Source organism: Pungitius pungitius, chromosome 2 (assembly GCF_949316345.1).
Source record: "Pungitius pungitius chromosome 2, fPunPun2.1, whole genome shotgun sequence".
In the NCBI taxonomy this organism is placed as follows: Eukaryota; Metazoa; Chordata; class Actinopteri; order Perciformes; family Gasterosteidae; genus Pungitius; species Pungitius pungitius.
In genome coordinates, this window is record NC_084901.1 from 2,198,033 (window position 1) to 2,214,390 (window position 16,358).

At 51.7% G+C, this 16,358-nt stretch overlaps 2 protein-coding genes across 2 annotated transcripts; one reads left to right on the forward strand and one right to left on the reverse strand.

Moving 5' to 3' along the window:
* The first annotated feature begins 108 nt into the window (after positions 1–108).
* On the forward strand, positions 109–5,607 carry metap2a (methionyl aminopeptidase 2a). Its single transcript, XM_037460750.2, has 11 exons — positions 109–302; positions 1,961–2,056; positions 2,150–2,212; positions 2,325–2,427; positions 3,079–3,240; positions 3,468–3,649; positions 3,787–3,881; positions 3,989–4,085; positions 4,175–4,278; positions 4,516–4,631; positions 4,710–5,607. Exons 1-11 carry the CDS (start codon positions 146–148, stop codon positions 4,960–4,962), a joined length of 1,428 nt encoding a protein of 475 aa, XP_037316647.1. The 5' UTR covers positions 109–145; the 3' UTR covers positions 4,963–5,607.
* A 116-nt stretch (positions 5,608–5,723) lies between these two features.
* Positions 5,724–12,589, reverse strand: usp44 (ubiquitin specific peptidase 44). The gene is made up of 6 exons (XM_037460749.2): positions 12,391–12,589; positions 8,933–10,623; positions 8,132–8,330; positions 7,951–8,059; positions 7,100–7,350; positions 5,724–7,007 (listed from the first exon to the last, which is right to left on the reverse strand). Exons 2-6 carry the CDS (start codon positions 10,487–10,489, stop codon positions 6,883–6,885), a joined length of 2,241 nt encoding a protein of 746 aa, XP_037316646.2. The 5' UTR covers positions 10,490–10,623; positions 12,391–12,589; the 3' UTR covers positions 5,724–6,882.
* Between the last annotated feature and the right edge of the window lie 3,769 nt (positions 12,590–16,358).

The window sequence follows — 16,358 nt, forward strand, 5'->3', positions numbered from 1 at the left end:
AGACTACTAGAAATAATACTACCAATCTCAATGATTACGATCATATACAGACGATCCATGGAATTAACGAGTGTCCCTGAAGGTAACCCCGCGCACAGCACTCCCACAGTGCATCGCGCTTCCCTTTCCAGCAGCGCCTGCGAACATGGCGGACGTGGTTGCGGAGCAGGTAGCGGACCAGATACCAGTCCCGGACCGGGAGCAAAACGGGGAGGTGGGGGACAGAGCCGAGGCCGACCCCGTGGGAGAGACAGCAAAAAAGAAGAAGAAAAAGAAGAAGAAGACCAAGTCCGCAACGACAGGTGAGGCTGGCTCCACCAATTACTTGCTAAAGGGCTAGCTGAGCTAATAGTTGTCATTACTGCTAGTTCGCCGCAGTTAGCTGGGACAAGCACGGAAGTAATGGGAGGTGGACTTCAAAGTAAAGGTTGTCGACTCCTTTACTGGGTTGGTAAAAAAAAGATTAACCCGATTTGAAAGCACCGTAACTTATTAACTTGTTATTTATCCTCCATATGAAATACGAGATTCCAAAGTGCATTTCTTGGGAGTGCTTCTGTAAAGTTGGCAATATACTTTTACTATTTTACTATATACTATTTTTTTAACTAAAGTTAATAAACTGAATGTTTAAATGTTAAATATATTTAAATGTATGGACCTAATAAGGCATTTCGTGTTAACTAAGAGCATTAAATGGATTAAATTCCAACTCACACTTTCTATAGGAATCAAATCCAAAACAAACGTCAGTATCTGATTGTTCTTTACATTAACAACGTGTTTTTCCTACTTGAAGAAATTCTTTGACAAGTTTATAATTTTGAAAGATATCGCACCCCACGTGCAGTCAGATTTTTAATTTTCTATGTTGCAAACTCCATTTAGATTCCCACATTTTGGTCTACACCGCCAGCATTTCTTTTATCAATGTAGCAGAAATTGCCTGACTCGCGTTTGCAGCAATGAGGCTTATTTTGAAAATCACGACGCGAAACGGTGCGCAACAAAAACGTGTGCAACTTGCCTGCCGCTCCTCATTGGCCACGAGGGGTTGCGGGCAGTGCGGGTGGTGTCCCCCTGTCAGGCCTCACGAGGAGCCCCGGCCAGTTGACGTTTGACACAGCTGATGTAAAAAGAAACGCCGGGTTTATTTCGAGAGGAATCAGGAGTAGCCGATCTCTGACCCTCTGCCAAAGCTTTCCTCTTTCTTAATTCCCCGTTTGTTATGCAAGTAAAGAAATAATGAGATATATTGTTGTATTGTACAGGAGAAGGAAAAAAAAGCAGCACTGCATTTAAATGGTTATGACATAAGAACAACGTGCACTGTTTAACATGTATGTGAATCCTGTTATTTGTGGTTAGAAAGAAAACAAAGTCCTACTTTTAGGAAGTCTAAAAGGAAAAGTGCTAAAAGGAGAGCAGTGGTGTTTACATTAAAGGGGTTTGTGTGGGGAAAGCAAACCGGTTCAGTAATTATATGAGCTTCACTAAAACACTAGCAAACCGTAGCACTAACAAATGGTAGCACTTAAATTGTACTTATAACGGCACATGTTTTGAAACTGCTTATTTGATGAAAATTGTACTTTCTTGTTACTTGTTCTTCTGAGTTTGTGTCTCCATGTGGAAATGCACTTATTGTACGTCGCTTTGGATAAAAGCGTCAGCTAAATGACATGTAATGTAATGAGCTTCACTTTCAGCGGCTGACTCCACCTTATTTCTGCTTTGGGAAAGAAGTAACTAATGCCCAACTGCCCCCCCCCCACACACACACACACTCTGCTCAATGCTTTCCCATTGCTGTAAACGTATGCGTATGTGTTCTTAACGAGGACGCTTTTGTTTTCGCCCACGCCGCCCTCTACTCTGCTTTTTGACGGCGACTAGCTCGCGCTACGATGCGCCGCAGTGAGCCTGTTCTTGTTGTTGATCGTCCCCTCGTTTGCTGCAGGCGCCGAGGAGGAGGCTGACGGAGTGGTCGAAGTGGTCAAACAGCTGGAAAAGCAGGCGATAGTAGACAAAGAGAACGAGGAGGACGGCGAGGAAGGTGAAGTCCTTGACGTCGGGGTTTTTAACTCGCGTCGCATGTGAGCTCTAGCCATCGGCGGGCGGTGTAACTTCAGTATGTTCCCTCACACAGACGGAGAGGATGGAGAAAACTCAGCAGGGAAGAAGAAGAAGAAGAAAAAGAAGAAGAAAGGACGTGAGTTGAGTTGAGCGTGTTGTTCTGGCAAAGCTGTGAAGAACATCTCGAGTTTTCCACCTTGGCGTCCTGAACTCAAACTTGGTACTTTTTTCTTCTCTTTTCCTTCCAGCCAAATGTCAGACTGAGATCCCATCTGTGCCCATCTGTGATTTGTACCCGAGCGGAGCTTTCCCCATCGGACAGGAGTGTGAATACCCGACCTTACAGGACGGGTAAGAGAACCCGCTGCATCCCGTGGAGCTAAAAGAGCTGCCGCTGTTTATTATGTTACTGTACACCGTTCCGCTTGCTGCTTTTATATTTATTTCTATTTCTCATTTCTCCTTTTTGTCTTTCTGTCAAGCTTTTTAAAATTATTTTTTGTTTAAACACAATATCAAAATCAGTGGAAGTCCCTCCGAGTCTCGGTTGACTCGGATCCTGCAGTTTATCCCAAATGTTTTGGATTCAGTTTTAAATGAAGCATTATGAAACTTCATCTTGTCACCAAACTGCTCCCAGAAAAGAGTTGGCGTGGTTTGTTATTTTAGGGTTCTGGGTGTGATGATACCGTGTGCTTCTGTGCAGATAAACTTACTGACCCTGGTCAGGGTGGTGCCGCTTGTTATCTTATAAAAACAGTTACAGCCTTCAGTGCCAAAGTTTAGAAGAAACATAAACCTTTTAACCCCCTTTGAGAAAACATCACACGTCATTCTGTGCATAGAAGCAATTGTTTATTTTTGCTGACATGTTTATGTAAGCTAGTAACAGCTATTTCAACAACAAATATGACATCGTCCATCAATCAAGCTGCACGTTTTCTTTCACTTCCGATGAAGCGGGTCCCTTGTAAACGAGTCGTCTTCTTCTTCTCCTCCCAGTCGCAGCGCCGCGTGGCGTACGACCCACGAGGAGAAGCGGGTGCTGGATAAGGCCAACGAGGAGGTCTGGAACGACTTCCGACAGGCGGCCGAGGCGCACAGACAGGTCCGCCAGCACGTCCGCGGCTTCATGAAACCCGGCATGACCATGATCGAGATCTGGTGAGGATGACCGCTTGCATCCGGCGAGACGTCGCTGTAGCGTTTAAGACGGATCGCTGCGGTTTGCGGTCACGCACGTGTCTTTAGATTCAGTGTTTTTGAACAGAGCCATGAATCTAGTTGTATATGTATGACAACCATCAGGCTTCTCAAACAAAAAGCAGTTGTTGAATGAACTCTCCCACCATCCGGGCGGCGTTCCCCGCTAACGTCTGGTTCAATCTCAGCGAGCGATTGGAGGACTGCTCTCGCAAGCTGATAAAGGAGGACCGGCTGAACGCCGGCCTGGCCTTCCCCACCGGCTGCTCGCTCAACCACTGCGCCGCCCACTACACGCCCAACGCCGGGGACGCCACCGTGCTGCAGTACGACGACGTCTGCAAGATCGACTTCGGCACGCACATCAACGGTACTTTGAACAATTGCAGCTTTACGCTTTACTTCCCCCCCCCCCCCAAAAAAAACGAAGGGTTCAGCACAGTTAGAATCCCCTCAGTCACGGAGAACAAAGCTACGGGCTAAAAGCTGCTCGCCGCGTGTTTGCAGGCAGAATCATCGACTGTGCCTTCACCGTCACCTTCAACCCGCGGTACGACAAGCTGCTGGAGGCCGTGAGAGACGCCACCAACACCGGAATCAAGGTGCGACCGCCACGCCGCCGCCGCCACCGCGCGCACCAACGCTCTGACGCGGCGCCCCCCCCCCCCCCTCCCGTCCGCTCACCGCTTCCCGTTTTGTCCGTTTGCAGAGCGCCGGCATCGACGTGCGTCTGTGTGACGTCGGAGAGGCCATTCAGGAGGTGATGGAGTCCTACGAGGTCGAGCTCGACGGCAAAACGTACCAAGGTTGGGTCTCTGCTGGTGGAGATCGCCCCCAGATGTGTGTCGCTGGTCGTATTCCATGTTTCTGAGCCCCGTCTGTTGTTCTGTTCCAGTGAAACCGATCCGAAACCTCAACGGCCATTCCATCGGTCAGTACCGGATACACGCCGGCAAGACTGTGCCCATCGTTAAAGGGGGAGAGGCGACCAAGATGGAGGTGAGCTGGTTCTGTATTTGATCCATCCACCGCCATGCAGGCGCTGAAATATCCCGTCGATCGCATCGTGGTTTCTGCTCATCAGCCCTTCCGACATTTCCGGATACGCACTTGTTCACCAGGAATGTTACGCCTCAGATTTTCTTTATGATGATCTGTGAGTGAAGCCTGAAACGTAAACGACGTGTAGATCAGTCAGTTTGTACAAACCTCACGGAGTGTTTTTCTCACCTTCAGGAGGGAGAGGTTTACGCCATCGAGACGTTCGGCAGCACGGGTAAGGGGATGGTGCACGACGACATGGAGTGCTCCCACTACATGAAGAACTTTGACGTGGGCCACGTCCCCATCAGGTAAACGGTTGGTCTCTGTAATTCTCACACACACACACACACACACACACTGTGGTCTGACATCTGCGTCCTCTCCAGGCTGCCCCGAGCCAAGCACCTGCTGAACGTGGTCAACGAGCACTTCGGCACGCTGGCGTTCTGCCGCCGCTGGCTGGACCGCCTCGGCGAGACCAAGTACCTGATGGCCCTGAAGAACCTGTGCGACCTGGGCATCGTGGACCCCTACCCCCCGCTGTGCGACACCAAGGGCTGCTACACCGCGCAGTTCGAGCACACCATCCTGCTCAGGCCCACCTGCAAGGAGGTGGTGAGCCGAGGGGACGACTACTGATGCTCCGGGCAGGACGACCCCCCCCCTCCCCTCCCCTCCCTTAACAACGACACACCCGCCTTCACCTCCGTCACACAGCGCCTCCAGACGCCTCCCTCTCGGTAAATAGAGCCTCGTAAAAGAGAAAAGGGGAGTGATGCCAAACGCCGCTGTGTCCTACCCACAGTGCAGCGGTTCTGTAACATCGCCACGGCAACCGCGCCTCTGCGGTCTGAGCAAGGAGCTGTCGGCGTCCCGCGTTTTACGTAAATAAAATGTTTATTTAAACTGCCGAGTATTCAGAGAGACGGTGAGCCTCCCTTTCTTTTTATTTTCTCCTCCGGCTTCACTCTGATTCGCCGGTTCAATCCACGCCAAACTCTGCCGGCGGGTTTGAGCGCGTCGCCAAATCTCTGCAAACGCACAACTCCCAACAATTATAGCTTTGGGTGTTAATAAATCCTCACGCAGCTGTATGTTCTCTTGCAACCAGGTGGTGGGTGAGGAGGGGGGGCCTCTATTCGATGTTTCTTTGATATTGCAGAATATCTTTGAAATTGTCGCTGTCGCAAAAAAAAGCTTGATTTTTTTTTTTCTCCCCCTGAAAATGTTTTTGTAAGAAGAAAAAGAAAAAAAAAAAGGATTAAAATGGTTTTGCTCATCTTGGCTTTGGTTTTCTTCTCAGGTTTGACTCCAGTTTTCTACCAAGGTTTCTTAGTGATCTTTTCAAAAAATGACTTTTGCGACTTAATGTTTTGGCTTTTTGTTCATGACAATTCACTGGAATATATGGAAAATATATTTCCACAGCTTCCTCCATAAAAAGCAAAGACACCCGCACCTTATGTAGAAAAATGAAAAAATATTCTCATTTATTGAGGTAACAACTTGCATAGTATTTCTTTCATGAACGCACACGTCGAGTAGTCACCGACAACGAAGGAAAACAACATGAAAGTGTGCTTTGAAGGGAACGTGGTTGAGGTGGAGAATACCTTTTTTTATGTTGTACAGTTTTTCTCCAGTATGGAGATAAATATTCATCTGTATACATTGCAGAAATCTGGATGTTGTACTGACCAGATGGTAAATGAAATACAGCATGTACACAAACTTAGTGGTGAATCAGTCATCGCTGCTGCTGCTGGTGTCCCAACGATCAACAACATAATACATTCATAGTGTGAACGCTGGTCTGAGTGATTTCAGCCCTCAACAATCGAGGTATAAAAAATATACAAAAAGAAGGGCACTTGAACAGAACACTGGACCCGGAACGGCTCTGGACAGTTACATTCTGGAACGGGGGGGTTGGGTCAGCTTTTAGACTTGCTTTTCTTTAGAAAGAATAAACGCAACGGCTGAGAGGTTTTTCCATTAACCCTCCTGGCTTTGGTTGAGGTTCACCCCCCCCCACCGAAACTAAACCCCATTAAAAAAAACCCAGCACCAACCAACCGTTTCTGTAGAAATTAGTGCATTTCTGTCTTTGTTCCCAGGGTTCTAGCCAACGGTGGGGGGGGGGGCGCGTGAATGACACGTTACATCCAGTTCTGTGACCACTATCTAAAGTGACTTGAGACATTTTCACTTGATTTAAAACAAAAACGTCATCTACAATCCACAAAAAACGAGTGGGCAGATGCACCTGTACGGCCTCCAGAGGTCTCATGGCTGCTACTGAGAACACATCTTGGCTGATCCTCTTTCATAAAATACACCTGTAGGCAAATCACACGTCACCATTTTCTTTAAAAAAAAATCTACAAATAAACAACATGTACAAGAAGTTCACAAAGCAGAACCAGGCTTTAAAAAGGAGTTCTTTCCCCCTCTTATTTAGAAAAATATAAACTTATTTTCCTCTTGGGATATAAAAATGCCCGAAGGGAGGGGGGGCGGTTGGTGAAGCCGAGGAGGAGGAGGAAGGGCACTCTGGTCCTATAGCGGCCGGTCTTTGTCCTGAGTGACCCGCTGCGTGTAGAACAGGATGTAGGCCTGAGCGCGGCACACCTCCTCCACCGAGCACACGTTCAGCTTCGAGTCGTTACAGTGAACCCAGAAGCCTGCAGAATGGGGGGGGGTGATGAAGCCACCAATCAGTGATGAGACAAACCCGCCTCTACGGGGGCCAATGAAAAGCGGCGCATTCACTCACCTCCCTCTGTGTTGTAGCAGTAGGAGGTGTAGTGGCCGGAGCCGAAGCCCTTCCCGTGGTGCATCACCACGGCGGAGAGGTCGTACAGGAAGTGCTTTGGGCGCGGCGAGACCGGGGAGGCGGGGCTGCTGGGGGCGGAGCAGGGCGCCGCTTTGGGCGAGGGCTCGCGGCAGCAGTACGGCTCGATGTCGAGGAGCTGGTCGAAGCGGACGTGGACGCCGATCTTCTCCCGGTGGTTCCGCCCGGACCACCTGAGGACCCCAAAGCAGTGATGACTTAAAGCTGCATTCTCTGTAGTGACCACCAGGGGGCGACTCCTCTGGAGACGTCTATGAGGAAATGACTCTACTTCTGTGTAGTGACCAGCAGGGTGCGACTCCTCTGAAGACGTCTATGAGGAAATGACTCTACTTCTGTGTAGTGACCAGCAGGGGGCGACTCCTCTGCTCCCATAGACGTCTATGAGGAAATGACTCTACTTCTGTGTAGTGACCAGCAGGGGGCGACTCCTCTGCTCCCATAGACGTCTATGAGGAAATTACTCTACTTCTGTGTAGTGACCAGCAGGGGGCGACTCCTCTGCTCCCATAGAGGGCTGAGAATATCTCAAGTGAGACCTTAGGTTCGAAGTCTCCTTCAATACTGTATGATGAATTATTAAGAATTTAAAAAGAGAGACTTAGGACCTAAATGTCACCTTGCAAATGCAAAATATGTAAAAAAAAAAAAAAGATTTAAAATCTTCGCCCCTGGTCACATGGCCGTCGCTCTATTCTCAGACCGATTTCTGGCGCCTATCTTTCTGACCTGGTTCCAGGCGCCGACCCGCTCGGGTCCAGACGGGATCGTACCTGAAGCGCTTGAGGTGAAGCCGCAGGACCTGAGGCAGTTTGTGCACCATGAGCCGTTTCTGCGCCTCGGTCAGGAGGCCCGGTTTGGAGGAGGACCGCCGGCGAGCAGCTGCACAAAAAGTACAGACGTTAGTGTGACCAAGAATCAGGTGTGTGTGTGTGTGTGTGTGCGTTTACTCACAGTTGCACTGCTCGCAGGCGTAGATGTTCCCCTCCAGCGCTTCGGTCTCCGTGAACTTGGCCAGCATCTCCGTCAGGTGACACGAGGCCTGAGCGGCCGACTCGCGGCTGTTGCTGTGGTAACGCTCGGGGAACTCCAGGGACAGGTCCCAAAAGGGCTCCACGGTGTTGGAGCGATGGTCGCAGGCCAGGCACGTCACCTGCACCCCCCCGAGAGGGCGGGGGGAGAGCCAGAGCCGTTAGGAGGGGGGCGCAGCGGTACGTTTATCCAACCTGGGCGCCTCGTTTCTAATGCAAAGTGGTGAAAACGCCACACAGGCCTCCATTGAGCAGGAGCAGGTGTCCCAGTGGGGCTCGCCCCCCCCACGAGGAGACACTGATCTCTTGTCCTCACACAGAGACGCCAAAGTTAATCCTCTGCATCCAAAAACTTCTATTTAGAGAGGATGCAGTTATTGCAATTTTGAGGACTGTTTCGTTAAGGAAGTCAAATGAATATCATTTTTGAAAAAAAGATGAATTAACATTAAAACGAGGGCGGAATTGAGGATTCTAAAAATGTACTCACTTTTAATAGATTAGTCTTTAATTTATGTCTAAATCTCCATCAACACATTCAAAGGTCCAAAGATGACTTGCTTGTTTAATCAGAACAAAAACCCAAAACCAAAAAGGAATTCAGTTTAGTATAAAAAATAAAACTATAAAGTCCTCATAGAGGGGAACTAGAACCCAAACAATATAAACAGCTGTTCACTAGAGTTAGTGTTGCGACCCGGAGTGGAGCTCGGTGTAGTCGTACCTGGCTGAGGAGCTGGCCGTGGAAGATGGTGTTGACCACGCTGAGCACCTGCTTGATGAGCCGTTTCTGCGGGACCCCCCCGGTGGTCGTGTGCTTGCCGGTGCTCTCCAGCTCGCGCTGCACTTTGTCCAGCAGCTCGCACAGGAACTCCTGCGCGTCCTGCTGGGCGTAGCCCCGGAACGCCGGGATCAGCTGCCACACCGAGTGGAGCATGGCGAAGGGCGACACCAGCGCCCACTTGCCCGACCACATCACCTGGAACAAGGTGTGCAGCTCGTGGCAGAGGGAGATGTGCTTGGAGCTGGGCTCTTTGGGTTGTATCAGCTCCATGCTGCGGGTCCGGGAGGCGCCGCCGCTCAGCCCCGCCCCGGAACCCCGACTGGCCTGGAAGCCCCGCCTTTGGGTCGGGGGGGACTGGGACTCCCGGGGACTCGCCGCCAGTTGGCCTTGGACGGCGGACGCCAGCAGCTCCAGCGCCTGCGTCAGGTCCAGGCGCAGGAAGCACTCCCGGAAGACGTGCAGGTGGCTCAGCACCTGCAGGATCGAGTTCATGTAGCACGTGTTGCCCAAGTTCCTCAGGCCCGTCACCCCAGGAGTGACAGTGGGACGCCGCTTGAAGGGCGAGCCGCTCTGTTTGGCGCCCTGCTTGCGGGGGACGGGGGTTCGGGCGGAACAGGGGGCCGCCGAGGGCGTTTTGCGCCTCGGTTTGCTGGCGGCGGCGGAACGTGTGCGGGGTTTGGGAGCGGGTTGGGCCTTTTTCGGTCTCACGCTCCTCCTCGGGGGAGCGGCGGCGGGGCTGCGGGTCCTCGGCCTGCGGGCGAGGGGAGGAGCCACGGGGGGTTTTGTCCGGTTGCGCGTCCTCTGAGACGCCGCCGTGAGCGCCGGCGGTGCCTCTCGCTTGCTCCTCCGGCGTAAACGGCGGCTCTTCCTGAGAGGGGCGTTCTCCATCTCCTCCTGCAGCTGCCTCTTCAGAGCCTGCCTCCTCTCCCGCGCCTCCCTCTTCTGCTCCTCCTCCTCCTCCCTCCTCCGCTCTTCTTCCTCCCTCTGCTTTCCGCAATCGGTCAGCGCAAACCACAGGCGGAAGACGCGTCCCATGAGCGTCCTGCGGCGGTGCCAGAGCGCCGTGAACATCCTGTCCTCGTCCCTCAGCTGCAGCTCGCGGGCGCCGGACGGCACCGGGGCGTCGGGGGCGGCGCTGGCGGAGCGCAGGGTGCGTCCGCTGCGCGTGGTGACCTCATAGCGCTGGCTCTGGATGGCGCTGAGCGTGCTGCGCAGCAGCTTCAGGTCTCCGGTGGCGTTGTCGTTCAGGACGTAGTCGTCGCACAGGTAGCAAAACACGTAGAGCTCGTTGACCTCCATCGCCAGCGGGTGGCGCTGCTGCTGGAAGTGCTGCAGGGCGTGTTCCTCGATGTAGCGCCCGCAGGCCACGTGGGCGCAGCCCAGGCAGGCCCATATGGACTCGCTGGTGTTGCAGTCGACACAGTGCCACTTCTGGGGGTTGAGGATGGAGTGGTCCGGGGCCAGCCGCAACCGCCCCACATGCTTACACCTGTCCATTGCACACGCCCGGCCTGCTGTCAGTCAGTCAGCCACTGACCGTCTGTGTGCCAGTCTGCGTGTGCTGTGTGTGTGTGTGTCAACGTTTCACACCGGCAGTTGAGAATTGGGACCCTCCCCGGGCATGATGGCTTCTAGAGGGGGGGGGGGGGAGAGGCCAGATGTGGTCAGTCAGGGTATTCAACTTGCATTCAAATGGGGTGAGTTGGGTGTATGAGGTTTACATATTTATGGTATTGTAAAGTTGCCTTTGATTTGAGCATCCACCTCTAAAAGCCACATTTGGAGGTTTTTTTCCACATCATAATGACATCCTTTACTTTATCCTGGAAACAATAACCCTCAAAGTCACAAAGTCCAAAGTTTTATGAGGCAATAGCTGAATACATTCAGAGCAGAAACACGGGCCAACAGATAACTTCTACGTTGCCAGGCACTTCCACAGAAACACAGAGGACACGTTAGCTAACATGACTCCGATGAACACGGATGTAAAACCTTTGAGCTTGAACTGAGTCACCAGGAAATACAATTAAAATGAATAAAAAACAGCTGGGTGTGATGGACAAATAACTAACGGTGCAACTGAACTCAATCAAAAACCCAATATCGGCCTCCTTTCAGATGTCTGGGGGTTGGTGTACTACAGTTTGTGAGTAAGTACGTTGGGATCCGGCTCAGCCCCATCAACCCCCCCCCATGGAGGTCAAATAAGTGAGATTATGCAGCCTTTGCCTGCCAGGACTACTTCTGCAAGGGGAGATGCAAGTGGAGAGCGGCGGAAGGAAAAGACGCCAGAGCAAAGAAACATCACGTCCCACCATGTTCCTGCATGCAATTAAACACAATATGGGTAACCAGGTATTTTGAGGGGGGGGGCGTATTTGTCACTCAAACGCGTGTGCAGCTGCCACGGGGGGGTCTCCGGGTCAGACTCCGGCGGGTGGGTGCGTGTCCGCTCGGGGCGTGAAATGTGAACGACGTGGGTAAGAATCCGCGGGTGGCATCGCGATGCCGCGCGGAGTAACGTGGCACTCGACTCGCGTGTCAGCGCGCTGCCACCGCGTCCACGTCCCCGCGAGGGTCGGCGACTAAAGGACGAGCGGCGGGTGAACCGGGTGCGACTTGTGGGAGAGTTTTCTGCGGAGTTTTGTGTCGCCGCAGTGGGCGCGCTTCACCCGGTTTGTCCCTGTGGCGGCGCGGTCTTGAGTGAGCCGAGGAGCCCCCCCCGGGTTAAAGCGGGTTATTTAAGCTAAAACGAAAACACCGCAAGCGTGTCGGGTCTTTCCACAAAGCGCACGACGTGGCGGCGGGACGAGACGTGCGACCACGGAGGTCAAAACAGCCCGACTTTGGGGTTTACGTTTCCTCTCCTGCTGAGGTTAGCTCGCAACTGCTAGCGTGTACTTGATACAGCTAAGAGGATTTGCGATATACACGAATCATACATAACAAGCACATTAACCACCGTGAGAACGAAGAGAATAACTGGACAGCGAGGCTCCAAACCCAGCTACACGCACCACGCGTCACGCGTGTCAGCTCCGCTGTTGGTCTCGTATTTATCAAAGAGTGATTAGTGAGCCATAGCTGTCCTTGCTAGCATTAGCGCAGCAGGCTAGCTAACGCTCGCCCGCCGGGCTTACGTTAGCGCAGCATGCTAGTTAGCACTAGCCCGCCGGGCTAACATTAGCGCAGCATGCTAGTTAGCACTAGCCCGCCGGGCTAACCACGACAATCCGAACAAGTTCATGCCTTGACGGGAGGTCAGGTCCCGGCGGCCGGCTCGGCGTTCTGAACAAACCGGCCTGGTGGGTCCAATCGACAGCGAACGTACCGCCGGTCTCGCGGTTCCGCGTTCATCACAAATGACAGTGCGTGAAAGGGAAAAACGAGCATACCGAGCCTCTCCTTCACGGCCAGGACTCCTCTGGTTCCAAAGGGACCGCCATCTTGTCAGTCCCTGTCGCGTGGTGCTGGCTCGAGCGCGTCCTCGATACGTGACGTTGTTGTTGTTGTTGTTGTTTACAATGACGACGGGAGGCGGGAGACGTTCACCTTTCTTCTATTAACAATGTTTCCGTATTTAAAGCTGTGTTATTACTGTCATTTTGTATTTCTTTCAGTCTCTGCTGTTTATAAGTTTAATATCAAACCTGTTATTTCGTTAAGTGATTGGTTTTCATAGAGTTTCCATGTCAGTTATTGCGATACTTTTTAGTAAGTTATTACTGTTAATTGTTTATCGTGCGTTATGTCACTTATAAACAAAGTAATCAACAAGCCAGAATCACTGCATTTCACTAATAAAATTGATGTAATTTAATTCCGTGCCGCTAGAGGACGTCGTTGCATTATTTACAATCCCGTATTGAACTATCGACAATCCATCAAAAAATACTCTACTATCAGTGAAAGTAAAACTTTGTTACACACTACATGTGTCCAAAATCATGTAAAGTGTCAAATGATAGCACGGAAAGAACCGACGATAAATAAAATCCACCATCAAAGCGTTTGAAAAGTTACGTATTACATCCTTCTATTGGATTATTCCTCACGCAGGTGGCCTTTTTAATATTGTTGTTGGTGGAGTTTTATCGGGTTTGAAAAGGAATCTCCTCTTAATTCCACAATGTATAATATCAATAATATAATAATATATTAATTAAACAGAGTGAAAGGCTGGCCTGCACAACAGCCAGGTTTCTGTGTGTGTGTGTGTGTGTGTGTGTGTGTCATCCTTCCCCTGAGGGCCATGCGGTGGTACCTTCTCCAGGAGGTATTTTAATGTGGTGTTTGCTCTGGTATGGGATGCAGGTGTAGCGCTCCATGCTGGTCCAATGGGGGCTGGTGGCACTCACTGCGTAGATCCTATCGGTGTCTCTGCGGGGGGAAATAAAACAACATGAACGTCGCTGTGGTGTCTGCTGCTCGGTAGTGTCATTGTTACGCAACGTGTGTTAATGGTAATCACAGTGATTTCACATCGAACGGAGAACAAAGGGAGGAGCTGCCTCTCGGGAAAAGAGCACCCGAAGGAGAACTTTTAATCTCAACACACAAGCAACCGGCCTGCATGTGAAGAATCCCTCTCATGTACTGATTAGTGGGGAACTGATCCATCCGAGCCTCGTTAAACCCCCGCTGAACGGGGGGGGGGGGTGATATGTGCTCCTGTGTGTGTGTGTGTGTGAGAGAGAGATTAGGGGGCGTTTTGGAGTGACTTAGAGAAAGAGGTATGTGATGATGTGCCATGCGATGCCTGTGAATAACCTCTAATGTTTTTCTCCCTCCGTGTCCCCCGGGGCCCTCACCGCCGTCAAGTCCACACACGCTAACCCCCCCCCCCCCCCCCCCCCTCCCCTCTTCTCATGTACTCTCGCATAAACACACTGTTTTTTTTTTTGTCACGGTTACAATACTTCTGAGGCCCCTCGTGTTGATTCAATAACGTCTTTAAAGCTGCATTAAAGCGATGTTGTTGTACTTTGAGCAGAGCTGGGCCTCTCGCGTCGGTGCTTCTTTTAGCGCCTTCTTTTGGTTTCACGGCACGTTTTACGGCTACGGTTCAGTGTCACTCGTCGTGGCTCGTGGTCTTTTCGTCAAACGCGCTTTGATTAAACTCTGAACACTGAAACAGAAACAAAACAAGGAGCCGACCACCTGCAGTTGTTTGTTAGACCTTTAAACTGTTTATAAAGACATCAGGAGCCTGCGGCAGGTTCAGAGAGCTTCAACGGATCCATTATGTTAATTATGCTCGTTATCTGTATTCTTGACTTCACAGTGAATAAATAGTCCGCCACACGACCCCCATAAATTCACAATGTCATTCATTTTCACACCTGAAGGATCAAAACCAAAAGAGGTTCATCCTGTAATTAGAGACCTTTACAGTGCTGATAGTTGGCAGCTGTTTTCCCTTCTTTAAAGTCCCTGTGCTAAGCTAAGCTAAGCTAAACTAAGCTGAAGAAATGCTCTCAGGGAGAAGTTGATGTAGACAACGTTATGTTCTACATAAAAAATACAGCAGACCGGTGGGCTGCTTCGGTCAGTTTATTGTTGTGCGTTCGTTGTCACGTTGGCGCGTGATAACGCCGTGACATCAGGCTCCTTGTTTTCACGGCCGTATAATAATCAGCAGCAGCGTCTCGATCGCTGTGCTATGTCAACACCGCTGACTCCCTGTTCTGGCTTGCCCCAGGTGATCTTCAGGTGCAGAGAAACATTCCTGATGTGTGTGTGTGTGTGTGTGTGTGTGTGTGTTTTCAGCCCCTCTCATTTCCTCTCAGAGTGAATCACAGCTGACGGGTTAATGCCGCCCCTCATGACTCGATCGTCCAGCCCACGCTTCCTCCCCCCCCCCCCCCCCCCCCTTATTCATTCTCACCCCCCCCCTCCCTCGGGACCTCTGGGTGCTCGTAGCTGTGTGACACCCGTAGCAGGCCGTTCTGTCTCAGGGTGCTGCTGTGGAGGCTCCCAGGGAGAGGAGTGGAAGGTGTGTGTGTCTGTGTGTGTGTGTGTATGGGAGGAGGAGGGGGTGGGGGGGGGGGGGGGGGTATTGTCCCCGAGCCTGCGGGAGCTGCCATGCACTGCGCGGCCAATAGCAACACAAGAATGCTGACGGGACAAAGGCCATAACTCCATTCTATAGCAACACAAGCGGGGCATTGTGCTCACACACACACACACACACATGCATGTGTTTGTCATTACTACAATAACACACACACACACACACATGCATGCATGCATGTATTCGTTATAACACACACACACATATGCTATATTGGAGCAAACTATGCATCTGTGCAAGCGTGCCAAACACTCATTCATCAACTCGTTTCCCACACTGTGCAGCCCCCCCCCCCCCCCCCCCCCAAAAGGACATCTCCATCACGGGCTGAGAATGGTCAGTCAATCTGGGGACAATGGGGAGGGGGGGAGGGGGGGGGGGGGGGGGGGAGACAGTGAGAGAGGGGGAGGTTTGTGGCTCCATGTTGAGTCTGCGCTTCAAGGCCAGTTCCCACTGCTCGAAAATCCCCCCCCCCCCCCCGCCACCTGAGCCCCCCCCCCCAACCCCCCTCCTTAGGTACCCGGGGGTGAGAAAACAAATGTCGGCCACAACAGTCAAGGTCCTACGTGAGGCGCCGGAGTATTTGCGGAAAAATGTGCGCAGGCAGCGTTTTACTCGTAGTGTCCCGTCGCCACGGCAACGCAGACCAAAAAAAAAAAAGTCTCCGGCTCAGACACATCGTCCCCCGTGCAAATAAAACACAGTTCGCCGCTGCTGCCGTCCCAATTAGTAAAGACAGCGACTCTTCAAAGGCCGTAACACCCATTGAACCTTTGATCCCGTCATTTCTGCGCTTTGAGCGGTCCCCGGGCCTACGGGTTGGCGCCCTGAGGAGGGTCACCGGGGACGTCGTGAGATGATTAACGGGGCAAGGAAGAAAAAGCAAAGGTCTGCGACGCAAGACGCGCGTTTCCAGAACTTTGCTAATGATTGCTTTGTTTGGAGGAAATATTGGGTCATTTCAATTTGGGCCTCAAACTGTTTGAAAATGTCTCAAAAAAAGCCTTGTACTAAAGTGCAGTTTACCTGGTCGAGGTGCGCGTGGTTCACTTCCAAACCTCAGTGGCCGGACAGGTGAGTGACCTTTGACCCGGCCCGCCGCCGAGCGCCGCTCGACGCGCCAGGAATGTGTCCGCACCTCCCGGCCAACCACGTCAGGGCGAAGGACGCACGCACGCCGCCCAAACCCAAACAGAGGGGTGTGTGTGCGTGTGTGTGTCTGTGTGTGTGTGTGTGTGTGTGTGTGTGCGCCCCGGCCTCTCTGTTATGGTCTACATTCTGTGGTGCTGT

Coding starts and splice junctions, on each gene's coding strand:
- metap2a (XM_037460750.2), top strand. CDS start 146: ATGGCGGACGTGGTTGCGGAGCAGGTAGCGGACCAGATACCAGTCCCG. Junction 2,213..2,324: donor GAAAAAGAAGAAGAAAGGAC/GTGAGTTGAGTT, acceptor TTTTCCTTCCAG/CCAAATGTCAGACTGAGATC. Junction 4,632..4,709: donor GTGGGCCACGTCCCCATCAG/GTAAACGGTTGG, acceptor CGTCCTCTCCAG/GCTGCCCCGAGCCAAGCACC.
- usp44 (XM_037460749.2), bottom strand. CDS start 10,489: ATGGACAGGTGTAAGCATGTGGGGCGGTTGCGGCTGGCCCCGGACCAC. Junction 8,331..8,932: donor ACGGCCAGCTCCTCAGCCAG/GTACGACTACAC, acceptor GGGGGGGTGCAG/GTGACGTGCCTGGCCTGCGA. Junction 7,008..7,099: donor CTGCTACAACACAGAGGGAG/GTGAGTGAATGC, acceptor CCCATTCTGCAG/GCTTCTGGGTTCACTGTAAC.